Below are 13750 nucleotides of genomic sequence, written 5' to 3' on the forward strand. Positions count from 1 at the left end.
AACCTCATGAGGTTCACACGGGCCCACTCTCGAGCTTGTCCAGGTCCTTCTTGATGGCATCCCATCCCTCAGGCTATCCTAGACTTCTTTTCACAAAGAATTCCCAGCTAACTTCCATAATAATTTCTGAAGCCCATATGGGTTTTCATCCCCAAAATAAAACCACTGCACAGGATAAAAGCACTCAAAGAATACACACCTGCAGACCTGAGGTTTCAGATCATGCAGCCAGGGACCAATTACAGAATAATTAAGGCTGAAGAGACCTCTGAAGGTCCTCCATGGATGGAGATTCCTCTGCCACTCTAGATCCCAGTTCCAGTGTCTGACCACCCCCTCATTGTGAAAGGTTGCATTTTCTTCCTTCTTTTGCGACCTTCTTTTGCTGCAGCTTGCACTTGTTGCCTCTCATCTGTTTACTGAGCACCCCAAGGAAAGTCTCTCTCTTTTCTGTAGACTCCCATTTGGTAGCTGCAGACATTGAAGAGGTTCCCCCCGCCAACCTTCTCTTCCCCAGGTTGAACAAACCCAACTACTCCTGCCTCTCCTTATGCTTCATGTGCTCCAGCCCTCTGACAAACTTGGCCTCTGCTGCACTTGCTCCACTACCTCAACGTCTGTCTTGTACTGGCGAGCTCCAAAAATTGACACGTACACCTCTCACCGCTGCTGAGCAAAGAGGAAATCATACCTTTAACCTCTAGTCTGGCAGTGGTCTTCCCATCGGCTGTGTGGCAGCTATACTCCCCCGCGTCCGCGTGGTTCACATCATGGATGACCAGCGTGTGTATATTCCCTTCCTGCTTGATGCTGCACTTCTGGCTGGAGCGGATCACGGACGTGCCTTTCTTCCATTCCACTGGGACATCGGGCTTGGACACCTCACAGGACAAGTGAGCCGTGCCACCCTCCTGCAGCTCCAAGCTGTGGAGAGCCTTTACAAAGGTGACCGGAGCAACTGTGGGGAAGAGGGTACCAATATTGCTGCAACCGCCTAATCCAGCATTGCCCCCAGATCGGAACTGGGTGCCTCTAGTTACATTGTGAACCAGATCAAAAAGGAACAAACAAGGTAAGGATTGACGTGGCCCATCTTTCAAAATCATTCTGTAGAACTTAATGGAAGGTTTTTCAGAGATTCTGGATGTTTTTTTGGTGTAAATATGATCTAAAAACATCATAAGTAGCAGACTAATTCAGAGCATATTCTTGACAACCTTCAGCATTGATTCTGACGTATCCTAGATGCTTGTTTCAGGATAAGTTGGATGGTCTTCCAAGGATGTCTGCTTCACTCCATGGACTATGAAAGAAGGCTGAAACAACTAGCTCAGATGTACATGTCTACCTCTTAAATGCCTAAATTAGGTTAACCAAATTTCCTAAGATTTCCAGAGACCCCTCCTCCCAAATAAACCTCTCCAGAAGATAAAGCAATATTGACAGTGCTTACCAGTACCTTCTAAATCCCTCTTCCCAGGAGGTTGCTCACCTTGGACCGTTAGCTGTGCTGCTGAGGTATGCTGCCCGACTTTGAAACTGATGGGCCCACAGTCTTCTAGTGTCACCTTCCTCAGGATCAAAGTGTGACGCATCCCTTGGACTTTGATCTCATTCATTTCATTGGATTGCAGGGGAACATCCCCCAGGAACCACTGGGCATCCTGACTTGTTTCCCGGGACAGCCTGCATTCAAACACTGCGTCTTCTCCTTCATACAAAGTGACGTCCTTCAGCATCTCCACTATGGTTGCTGCTGATTCTTTATGGAAAGGTCAACAGAGTTTGATATCTACTTTCAAGTGATGCTTCCTGGGTTAAACATTTCGTTATACTCTTTCTTGACAGTACTATATTATTTGAAATAACGACCACAAAACACTAAGCACTAAATGCACGGAAATGTAGTTACACGGGCATGTAGTAACATGTTACATTCTTACAGATGCATGATGTATGTATGTATGCATATATATTATGCACATATATATGATAGTCCATAAAGTATGCATGTTATACTGTGTTATGCATATAATAAATATATAATATATATTTATAATGCAATCTATGTATTATGAAAACATTGTCAACAGATTTTAGTGGGTGACACTAACATTAAACCACAGAATCATTGACTAAAGACCCATTTCTGATTCCCTAGATACAACTGACCCAGTTGTTATCCCTCTGAAATCACTCTCGTCTCTGAGATCCCCATGATTCAGTTTGGGCACAAGACAATGTCTAGCTGTCAAATTACTTAATCATGTTCCCCTGCCACGGTACCAAGCTCTGTTCAGCTCTTCCCCATGCAAAGCCCCACCTTTCACGAGCACAGCTGCAGTGGTTTGCTGGTCCCCCGTGTCGCACGTGTATTCCCCAGCATCAGCTTCACTCAGGTTGTGAATCATCAGCTCGGCCACGGACCCAGCTTGGCGCATCTTGTATTTGTCACTTGGTCGCAGCACTGTCCCGGCCTTCTTCCACTGCACAGTGGCATTTGATTTTGAGATTTCACAGCTCAAAGTGATGGTGCCGCCTTCTTCGGCTTGCTGGTTCTGGAGCGGTTGTGTGAAGATTACTGGCAAAGCTAAACAGAGATAAATCAGAGGAAAAAAATTATGTTTCACTGCTGACTGTGTCACTAAGTCTTGTGTTTAGTGAAACTGTGGTGCCATTTCAAATTTGGTTCAAACTCAATTCCAAAATTACTTTAAAATCCAAACAAGGAATGACAGAAAGTGCTGGATTTCCAGGAGCACGAAGGACTCTGCACTCCCCAAGAGTCATTGGGCACTGCACACGCTGGGCACCTCTGGGAATATGTTCCTTTACACATGAGTGGTCAGGATATGGACTCTTGAGCATCTAAGTGCATGTACCTCCAAATGGGTACCAAAGGCACAACTCAAAAGCCTATGCCTGATATCTAAGTTCCTGGGTATTTGGGAGGGTGCATGGAGAAACACCATTATATAATGCCCCTCATTTGAAAACTGGACCCAGAAGAGAGATGAACTCTGGAAGTCTCTGCACTGGTGTTTATCACTGATGGGTCAAGGTGGAGTTTTGGTGGGTTGATTTACAATGCACCGCATGTAGAAGTTTAGTTCCTCAAGATCAATTCCGAAGAACCTTGGTGGCTCCACAGTTACAGCTGAATTGGTATTTACAAGGGAAGAAGATGGGGCTCTAGAAATCAGAGTGAATTCACAGGAACTGGGTGGTAGATGTGTATTAGAGGAGAGAGATCTGAAGGTGCTTGCAGATGATGTAGGAATGGATGGTGTATTCTGTGGGACAGCTGGGCAATGGCTGGCGTCAAGGCTTTTGTACAGTTGCACCTGCAGTGAAGGCATCCCATGGTGCAGCTAAGTCCTGCAGCCCTAGGGCTCTTAGGAGCCAGCAAAGGAATAAGTAGGAGAAAGAAATAATGTCTTTGTGAAGACCTAGTCTGTCAGACTGTATCACCGTTGATTCAGAAATCCTCATCACAAAAAAGGACCAGACTCACTGCCACAGCGTCCCTGAATCTTACATATGGAACATCTAAACTAACCCAGAGCTCCCTAAAAGGTGAAGCGAAAGCTTTTTGTCACTTCTCACTACCAAGGATGCCATCGTTTGCTCATCGCCAGAATCGCAGCTGTAGTCTCCAGCATCCTTCAGCTGTAGATCGTGGATAAGTAGCTCCACAGCAGACCCCATCTGCTTCATCTCATACTTGTTGCTGGCTTGGAGCAAGACTGACCCTTTTTTCCACCTCACTGGTGCATCGTGTTTGGAGAGCTCGGCATGAAGGGTGACCGTAGAGCCTTCTTTGGATTCCTGGTTTTGGAGGTTTTTTTCAAAGAGTGCTGGAGTGGCTGGGACCACACATAGAAACTCAAACGGACAGCCACCATCAGAGGATCTGCTTACAGTACAAATATTCTGGTATCATTGGATCCTGAAGTTAGTGTGATAACAGGCAGGTGCGTGCCCTTCATGGGAGAGCCCTCAAGAGACATTTCAAAAGTCGGCATTTCACAAGAACCTCCTGGCTCCTCTTTATTTTAGCTCGTATCTCAGAAAAAGATCTTGTATCTCAGAGAAAGTCACATTAATACTGTATTTGTACCAGTACCAGAGTGGATTTTAAAAATATTGGCATATTGGCACATTGCACCTATTTTTAAGACCCTAGGCACTTGCTCTTCAGCTGGAATTGAGCGCCCAGGTAAGTTTGGGCACTTGGACTCTTGAGCACCATTTGCCCAGGTGGGACTCGAAGGACTGAGGTGGTTAAGAATCAAAATGGTCTCACTTCAATTTTAGTTCCAGCCTTGTTTTTCTGAATGACCAGAAACAGGCCCTTCAGTCTAGGCTTGGGGAAGCAGTTACTATGCTTGGGTGCCTCCATCTTCTTTGCTCAAGACACCGCAGGACTTAACATAACTTCCAAAAGCAAAGGACTCAGCTGCTTTATACCAGCAAAGTACATCTGATGTCAAGGATAGTAGATAACACCCTCTCGCTAGTACTAAGCTAAGGAAGTGGAACAAGTGTCTCATCTTAAAAAAAAAACCCAAACAACCTACCTTTAACAGTTAAAGTGGCTGTCGTTTGTTCGTTTCCATTATCACAGGTGTATTTGCCAGAGTCTTCTGGTTTTAAATGATAAATCTTCAAGGTATGGATTGTTCCTTCCTGCCTGATTTCATACTTGGAGCTTGGGGAAATCACCTGGGTGCCCTTCTTCCACTCCACCGCAACATCAGGCTGCGAGACCTCGCAGCAGAGGATGGCTGTTTCTTCTTCCTGCAGTTCTGTGCTCTGTAATTTCTCCTTAAAGACTGGAGGTGGCACTGAAATTACAAACACAGCAACGGCATTTACAGTCACCTTTATCTTGTTTCCCTGCTGTGTTAAAGCTACAGCTGAACGGTTAAGTATTTAAAAATACTTTAACTTCTGTGTTAACTTCTGGGGGGTTAAAACAAGTGAATGGAGTTTGGATGAAACCCCCTCACAAATATTCGTCGAAGTTACTGAAGTGCTAATCAAAAACTTTACAGAAGTTTTAACTGGTTCAGATGGGATGAAGACTTCAACCACACCAACAGTTTCAAAGAGGGAAGGAGAAGGATGTTTGAGAATTTCTTCAAAACAGCGTTTAGAGAAAGAAAGACTCCAAAGAAGGAAAAGAAAAAGGGGAGTGGAAGCAATGAAAATTACAGGTCTGTCAATCCACTTACTGGAGCTACCTCAGTAATTGTGCTAGAAACCAGTTACCTTCAGGACCCTGGTGATACTTCCACTTTCTGTCCATAGTGATGACAACATATGTACGTTAGTACATCATATATGCTCCGAAGCAGAAGTACCCTGCTAACATGAGCTAACAAGGGGTGAACGATGGCCTTGAATTTACTATTGGCACAAGCAAAATGTTACCTGTTCTCACCAACCCTGTTCCTTTCCCACATCACAGAGAGCCCTTACCTTTTACTGTGAGCTCTGCTGTCGACGTGTGGGGTCCCACTCGGAAAGTGATGGTGCCAATGTCCTGCTCAGTCACCTTCCTTAATGTCAGGGTGTGAATCTTCCCTTTTTCCACTGAGATCTCATTCATTTCGTTATTTTGCAGAGCAACATCCTGTAGCTTCCATTCAACATCCCTTGCATTCTCATGAGAAACCTGGCACCGAAACGTGACATCGTCCCCTTCTAAAACCACCATGTCCTTCAGGCCACTCACGATGGTCACATCAGGCTCTGCAAACAGTCCATCAGTAGTCAAGCCATGAAAGGAAAAACATGGATCAAATCATAGAATCATCGAATAATATAGGTTGGAGAGGACTTCTGGAGGCCATCTGGTCCAACCACTGCTCAAAGCAGGGCCAGGTTACAGCAGGCTGCTCAACGCCTTGTCCAGCTGAGTTTTAAGTGCCTCCAAGGATGGAGATATTACAGCCTCTCAAATCACATGTTTCAAACTCTGCTGGTTCACTACTTTCAGCGTACTTGGTTACACGGCCAATATTTTTCAGTTAGTGGTTTTATTGCTTGCCCTTTCTCGAAGATACATTGCGTATTGATTTTTTAATTACATGTTTGGTACTGTAATTGGGTGAATAAGGTGTGAACACCAGATGCTAAAATCAGGATTTTAAAATTTGTTACATTTACGCTTAGATATCATGAATAACATGAAAACCTGATCCCCTCTACTGTCTTTTTGCAAGCAAAATTGCATATACTCCGTGCTGGCACTCCAAACTGGCTGGGGATCTGGTTGGCTCTGTGCTCTCAGCAGGACTTACTGGATTAGCGTGAGCACAGGACATTCGCGCTTCAGTGTGCTTGAGTCCTGCTTCTAGGACAGCTGGGCACCTGCAGATCTGTGCAAAGATCATACAGAGAGCCTGCGACAGGCAAAAGCTGCATGAACCCCGAATCTGCTGGGGAATACCAAAGGAGAAGCAGCGCAACCTTCATCTGAGCAAACAGAGTTCATATTCATAGAACTGAGGTCACCATCTGCACGAAAAATTACGCAGTTGGGCATAATGTACAGAGTATGTATAATAACGAGTAGCCTGTAGAGATGCTAGTGGTGATTGTTCCACACCAGTGGTCCAACCTGAAAGCAAGCTCTGTCTGTGATGACATTAAGGCCAGATGCAGCTGCCATGTGACAGGGCGCTGGGGATGACCCATCTGTTCACTCACATGCACATGATGTCAAGCAAATATTTCAAGCCATGAGTCAAAAATTACAGCTGCCTTATCCTCTCCTGAACCTTTGCTTCAGTGTATTCATTGAGCACAAGATTTTTTATGATACCGTTCCTACGCTCTGTGTTTATCACAGTAGTTTGTCACAATTGTTTATCACAACGGTAACAATTATGTTGCAAAATCTTAGCTTCCTGAAGTGAAAATCCCCTTGCCCCAAAAAACAGGTCTTGCCTTTCACGGTCAGTTTTGCAGAGCTCGTCTCATCTCCAGCCTTGCAGGAATACTCTCCAGCATCGCTGGGCTCCAGGCGGTGAACACGCAGCTCGCGGAGGGTGCCGTCCCGCCACATCTCGTACTTGGAGCTTGAGTGAAGGACGACTCCATCTTTCCTCCACTCCACTTCTGCTTTGCTAATGGAAATCTCACAGCGCAGCCTGGCCGTTCCTCCCGCTTCCACTTCTTCATTCTTCAGCTGCTGCTTCAGCTGGGGTTTGATGGCTGCAAAGTGAAAAACAATTAATGCATGATTCGTTAGCTTGAATGCCAGGTCTGGACAACTCGGCATAAGGCACCTGGGGTCTGACACTGCAGAACAAATTTGCATTAAGTGGTTATATGATAATAACAACATTTTTTTCTGTATAAACAAACCTATATTCTGTATATCTGGACAAGGAGAGGATCAGAAAGTTCCCCAAATATGTTTGTTTCCCATAAAGTCAAGGGCATCCGCATTACACCTTTTACACATCTGCTCTGGATATTGGAAACTCCCACATGCATAAAGATTTTGGCTAAGCAAAACCTGGTACTTTCTCATTAAAACTAGTGTAAATCTGTTCATTTTTATAGAAATACTCCTGATTTCCAACACCATAAAGGATGTAATGCGTTAAACACATCTCTTATTTCTCTGCTATCTTTTCAAGACCCTAGACCATCAAGAGTGAGTCCTTCCAGATGACGCACAAACAAATGGTCTACATTTATTCAAGCGGGGCATGGAACAACTGGGACAACAGCTTGTCACTGATGAAAACGAGAAGGGAATATCCACCCCATGTGTGTGTGTGTGTGTGTGTGAGCAGTTGTGAAAACAGGATTCTCAGTGCTTGTGGTCCCTCTGTCTAAACCCTGTTGTGATACACGTAAAGCAAGCACAGGGCTCTTTCACTCGTAGTTGACCCAGCGGCTGCTGCGTGGGTCAGGTTCAGCCAAGAGGATGTAGTTTGAAAGGTTGTGGCTTAGATCAAAGCCACAAGTTGCACGCAACAGTTTGAGATGACCATTAAAATTTCAGACAGCGATTAATCACAGACATCACTCCTGGTTTGTTTAAACACAGTGTTCTCAAGATCTTCATGGAAGGGCATTACAAAAATTGAAAATAGTGATTTTTTTAAATGCTTTTGTAAATGACTTATGATTACTTATTGATTCAACTGAGCCAGCAATGAATGCAAAATGCCAAAAATAAAGATGTATTAGAATTTCAAAATCCCCATGATGCAGAGTTTCTTGCTTTAATCATATCAGAGAAGGGGTCAATACACTGCACACTGCTTTACAGGCTTAAATAGCCATTCTGCAAATCCTGCCCCATAAGACCCACTTTTCTGTAGTCTGGTTTATGACAGGGCATCTGCTTTCCTCTTTATCTTAACTTTTAGGGTGCCTTATTCACCAATGAATAAAAGTATATCATTCGCACAATTTTACAAATCCATTTTATCCTCTGTTCCATTTTGATGCAATGCTAACCATTCACTCTGAGGACTGCTGTGCTCTGCTGGTCTCCTGTATCACACGTGTAATCAGAAGCATCTTCTGGTTCTACATTATGAATCACCAGTTCAGCTGTGCGACCACTTAATTTGATTTCATATTTGGCGCACGAGAAGAGCTCCATGGTGCCTTTCCTCCACTCCACTGTTGCATTATCCTTTGTCAGCTCACACTGGAATTTCACTGCAGCTCCTTCTTCCACCTCCTTGTCCTTGAGCTCCTTTTTGAAAAGAACTGGCAGAGCTAAAGGGGAAAAAAAAGAAGCAACAGGAGCTTTTATTGAAGCCTGAGTCAAGTCCTGGTTATCACAGTTAGACCGACACTTCGGGGAACAAGATAATGTGCTTTGCAAGTGCTGTATTCCTAGGCAGGATCCATGTTTTCTAATTTTCCTGGAGCTACTAGGAGATCTTGCTGCATCAGAAGCAGCCATCAGCACTTATTTATTTCCTTCGTTCATTGACTTAAATCTTTCCCAGGGTGGAATTCTTTGAATGAATTTATCCTTCAGTTGATCTAACAAAGATCTCAAGAGTAAAGAAGTTCAAAACTCCGTGGACAGCCTTGGCAGATCAGGAAGGTCATTGTCAGTCTTCTTCCAGGATTTGGAAGAAAATATTTTTTTTAAATACTTAAGCCACATAACATCTGGACATTTCACATGACATGTTAAAGCACTGTGCTTTCTTTAATTTCTCCCCAGCCATAAAGCTAGAAAGTAATTCTTCTTAGAACACAAAACTCAAATGCAGCACTGGAAGAACAAAGTATCATCCTCTTCTGTTCTGATTGGAAAAAAAGAAATCCTAGTATATCAGATGAAAAGAAAATATTTATAGGGGAAAAAAATAATGTACTTAAAAATATTCATATTCAAACTGTTGTTTTGCATGTTGGATGAAATCTATTGCTTTAGGATTCAGCTCGCACCACTTACCTTTCACATTTAAAGATGCCTTGGTTTCCTGATCCCCAGTATCACAACTGTATTCTCCTGTATCTTCTAATTTGAGATTATGTATTAAGAGCTCTACCCGGCATTCCCTCTGCCTCATTTCGTATTTCTGGCTGGGCTGCAGCCCCACTCCTCCTTTCCTCCATTCCACTGCAGCATTGGGTTTCGACAGCTCGCAGCACAATGTAGCTGTACTTCCTTCCTCCGATTCCTTATTTTGAAGGGGTCGCTTAAATGTGACAGGCAGTGCTGCAAAATTTGAGAGGGAAATGTTTAAGAGAATTTTAGCCCGGACAGGACCCAATCCTACCATCATTCTTCAGAAATGGCCTGTTCTAATGATTCCACAATCTTTGGGCTCTTTGTCTTGGTAGCAACTTTCTTGAACCATTATGTGAACCAAGAGCTGAGGACAGATGGTGAAGTTAGGAAAGATCTGGTCTGAGAGAGGGGTCCACAGAATGGCCTGGTTTGTGATCTGAAGGAGTCAGACATTCCTACTGAAGCGTCTCCATGCCAACTAGGGATGCTTTAGTCAAAGACCACTGGGACATGCTCTCTCTTACATGGAGCCTTGTTCCTTAATAAAGGTCTGTGAGTTTGCAATATTTAGCGAAGAGCATTTTCCCTCCAAATAAAGCTTCTATCGACATATAAAAGATCAAGTTAGCATCCAAAATACAAGAAGAAGCAGTACGATAAAAAAGGACGATAAAGTGGTAAATGGAAGAGGAAATTCAGATTTCAGGCAAGGTCTTGCTCTGGATGGTAGAAGGGGTGAAGGAAAACAGATGTGGATGCAGTTGTTTGCACCCAGTTTATACTTGAGGCTCAAAGCCTCAAGTAATAATACAGCACATTCACATGTTATAGAAATCCTTTACCCCCCAATTGTTGCATCTCTTACTATCCCAGTTGGGCATTATGCCCAATTAGGCATCTCTTATGCCTACTGAAGCAATCAACAACCCAAAATAACCATCAGCCTGCCTGGCTTATTTTCTGTTATCCATTCCCACATGCAGCCACACTCCCTCCACTCAGAGGGCAGGAAGGTTCATCATATTTTGACATCATGACAACGTTTAATTGCTTTGATGCTGATTAATCACTCCAGATACTGCAAGCAGAACCTCTCTAACTTGACCGTGTGTCATGCTCAAGTAGAATGTGTATGCTGGCATTGACCAGTAGCAAAATTAATACATATCCTTAGGGAACACAGAGATGCTCCTTTCACTTCATCTTTATTGGGCCAAGGGTCAACACTCTGCCTACCATGTACGGTTACCACAGCCGTTGTCTGCTGATGTCCAGAGTCGCAGGTGTACTTTCCTGAATCATCCAGTTCTAAGTCATAAATGACCAATTCAGCAGTGGAGCCCTGCTGCTTCATCTCGTATTTCAAACCAGGGTAGAGAGTAGCATCTCCTTTCCTCCACTCTACTGGAGCGTTGGGTTTGGTAAGCTCACACCTCAGTGTTGCTGTACCACCTTCTTCTGCCTCGGTATTCTGAAGCTCTTGTTTAAAAAGTGCTGGGAAGGCTATAAAATAGAAATATGACTTGCAACATACTGCAGTTGGGGTTCGGAAAAGAGAAAGTGGAAAGAAAATGAAAGCGCCAAAAGAGCTTTTTTGCAGATGTCTCTAAACCTCAATGCTCTAGATTCAAAGTATAAGGCTATTTCCCCAGAGAGGTAATAGGAATATTGGCAGAATAAGAAGAAATTAGTTTACATTTGTCGTGAAGTATATACAAGCTTAATCTAATCTATGATCTAAAAATGGCAGAATATTTTTCCTATTATAAAAATAGCCAACATGTTGCCCTGATCACAGAAGGGAGAGTCTGAAGATCAGCAGGGATTTGTAAGAGTTCAGATTCCCTCTTAAGGCAGGCCACTTGCAGGAGAGATCACAATTATCCTGACAGTAACATACTGACAAAATGCATTTAGTTCTGCATTGCGATTCCCATTTTCTACCTGGTCACTCTATTAGGCTGTATAGACCATGCTATTCTGCACACCTTCCGTACGAATCATAGCCAAGTCTTCTCCGTAAGTGACACTAACATACAGCTTTTATTTTCAGAATATATTATAACCTTTTCCCTTTCTTTTTTTCTCTTTTTAAAAATGTTTTTAATTTTTTTTTTTTTTTTTTTTTTACCATTGACTGTCAAAGTGGCAGTTGTCTGCTGATCTCCACACACACAGGTGTATTCTCCAGTGTCCTCCACATCCAGCTCATGGATAATCAGCTTTGCAACAGCACCATCTTGACTCATTTTATATTTGCTGCTTGGCTTGAGCACCTCCTGCCCCTTCTTCCACTCCACCACAGCAGGTTTAGTCAGCTCACAGCGCAGAGCAGCTGTCCCACTTTCTACAGCTTCTAGGTCCTCCAGGTCTTTTTTGAATTCTGGAGGCAGTGCTGAGGAGTAAAAGAATTACCTTAGAGAGAATGAATATTCCTAAAAAAGCAGCTAGATGAGGTCCTGGGGGAGAGGATGCACAGTACTCTACTGAGCCCTGATCCAGGTCAGTGGAACACAGCGGAAAAATCTCCCCCGGCTTCCCTGGACTCTGCATCAGGGCAAGGAAAGTGAGAAGGACCAGCACAGCTGAGGAGGACAAACACCACCAGGCAGCTCTTTTCCCAATTCTAACAGAAGGAGGAAGAACATGAGCAAACTCCAAAAGGAACACAAAAGCACAAGCAAACAGAAAGGGAGCGGGAACAGACTGTAGCAACAGAGACTTGGGCAGGTCTAAGGTTTGGAGGACCTTAGTCCCAAGGATTACTTTACCATGCACTGTTAAGGCAGCTGTGGTGGTCTTGTCTCCACATACACAGGTATAATCTCCAGTATCATTCAGGTCTAAATTGTGAACTACCAGCTCCACAACACAGCCTTCCTGTCCCATGCTGTACTTGTTGTCCGAGGTGAGGACATGATGGCCCTTCTTCCACTGAACATGGGCAGATGCCTTGCTGAGCTCACAGTGCAAAGTGGCCGTTCCACCTTCTACTGCTTCCTTGCTGGTCATTTCTTCTTGGAAAAATGGAGGCACAGCTGAAGGATGCAGGTAAAAAGTATTACAAACTGAGGATATCTCCAGGGATGGGTGAGAGCAGGAAGTGACAAGGGAAAGTTGTGAAGGTTATGGAAGGGCGAGCATCAGCGACAAAGAGAGGAAAGAGAAATTAAAACATCCTGGTGGGAATATATACCCTGAACCTTCGGTTTTATGCTGGCTTCCTACTAGCAAAATTGCACTGTCCTCAAGAGATTTACAGCTGCTTTCTACCGGTTTCCATGTAAGAACAACTAAGAATATAATCTCCGAGCCCCTTAATTCACACGTGTGTTGATGTCTTCTACAAACTTCATGCCTTTGTACTCTCTTTTCCTACTTACAGAGCAGTCCTGCTGAGCTCTGAGTGTTGGCACAGCTCCTTACTCATCATCATTCCTTCTTCCTTGAGGTGCCCTTGAAAAGGTGCAGCCAGGGCTCACAGACTCCTCTTGACCCCAAAGAAAATCTCCAGATACTGAATCCCAGCCTGTTTCCATGTCTCAGAACATATTCTCCCCACTTTTATTTCCTTGAAATAAATTTGGTGACCTTAACATATGTCCCTCTACTAACTAGGTGGGATAATGGGATATTCCACCGCCTTACCAAGGTTGGATAGCTCAAATCTCAAACTTAATGACTCACTCCACAGTGGTGGAGCTAAGTTAAAATATCCAGGCTAGAAACCAGGTTTAGCCTCCTTGGTTTGGCACATTTCCCATCTCTAGCAGTGTTAAGCTGAAACACCAGTTTTATTTGCACAGCAATTGGTTCTTGCAACAAAATAAGACCAGAAAGAGGTTGCAGAAAGAATTTATTCTTTCCTGCGTAGAAAAATCAGACTCCCAATGCAAACCTATCTTCGTGCATTAGGACAGCGGTTCCAGGCACAAAACCCAATATAAACATAACTTAGCACAGAAGAAATTATAACTAACAGAGTCTTATTTTGAATACTGCTTATTATGCCCTACATTAAAACGGTAGGTATTGAGAATGCCAGAAAGGGATGGCAAAGAATAAACAGATTTGTGTTTGAGAGAATAAATGCAGGAAAGGAAAGATAAAAGAATAGTGGGTTTATATGCTAGGAAAGGAATGCCAGAAAGGAAAGATGAAAGGATAGCAGGTTTGTGTTTAAGGAAAGGAAAAGACAAAAGGATGTCACAGAAAAATGCAGACCGGTATTTTCCAATATAC

General features: G+C 43.6%; 1 protein-coding gene across 1 annotated transcript; it reads right to left on the reverse strand.

Moving 5' to 3' along the window:
- Window positions 1-691: 691 nt before the first annotated feature.
- Window positions 692-12520, reverse strand: LOC104082645 (obscurin-like; the record flags this gene model as incomplete). Its single annotated transcript, XM_009585846.1, has 11 exons — window positions 12280-12520; window positions 11640-11903; window positions 10745-11011; window positions 9449-9715; window positions 8488-8754; window positions 6958-7224; window positions 5485-5757; window positions 4581-4847; window positions 2324-2590; window positions 1493-1762; window positions 692-958 (listed from the first exon to the last, which is right to left on the reverse strand). Coding segments are annotated over exons 1-11 (2917 nt in total), but the record flags the coding sequence as incomplete, so codon positions are not given.
- Between the last annotated feature and the right edge of the window lie 1230 nt (window positions 12521-13750).

This window comes from Fulmarus glacialis, unplaced genomic scaffold (genome assembly GCF_000690835.1).
Source record: "Fulmarus glacialis isolate BGI_N327 unplaced genomic scaffold, ASM69083v1 scaffold4589, whole genome shotgun sequence".
Lineage (NCBI taxonomy): Eukaryota > Metazoa > Chordata > Aves > Procellariiformes > Procellariidae > Fulmarus > Fulmarus glacialis.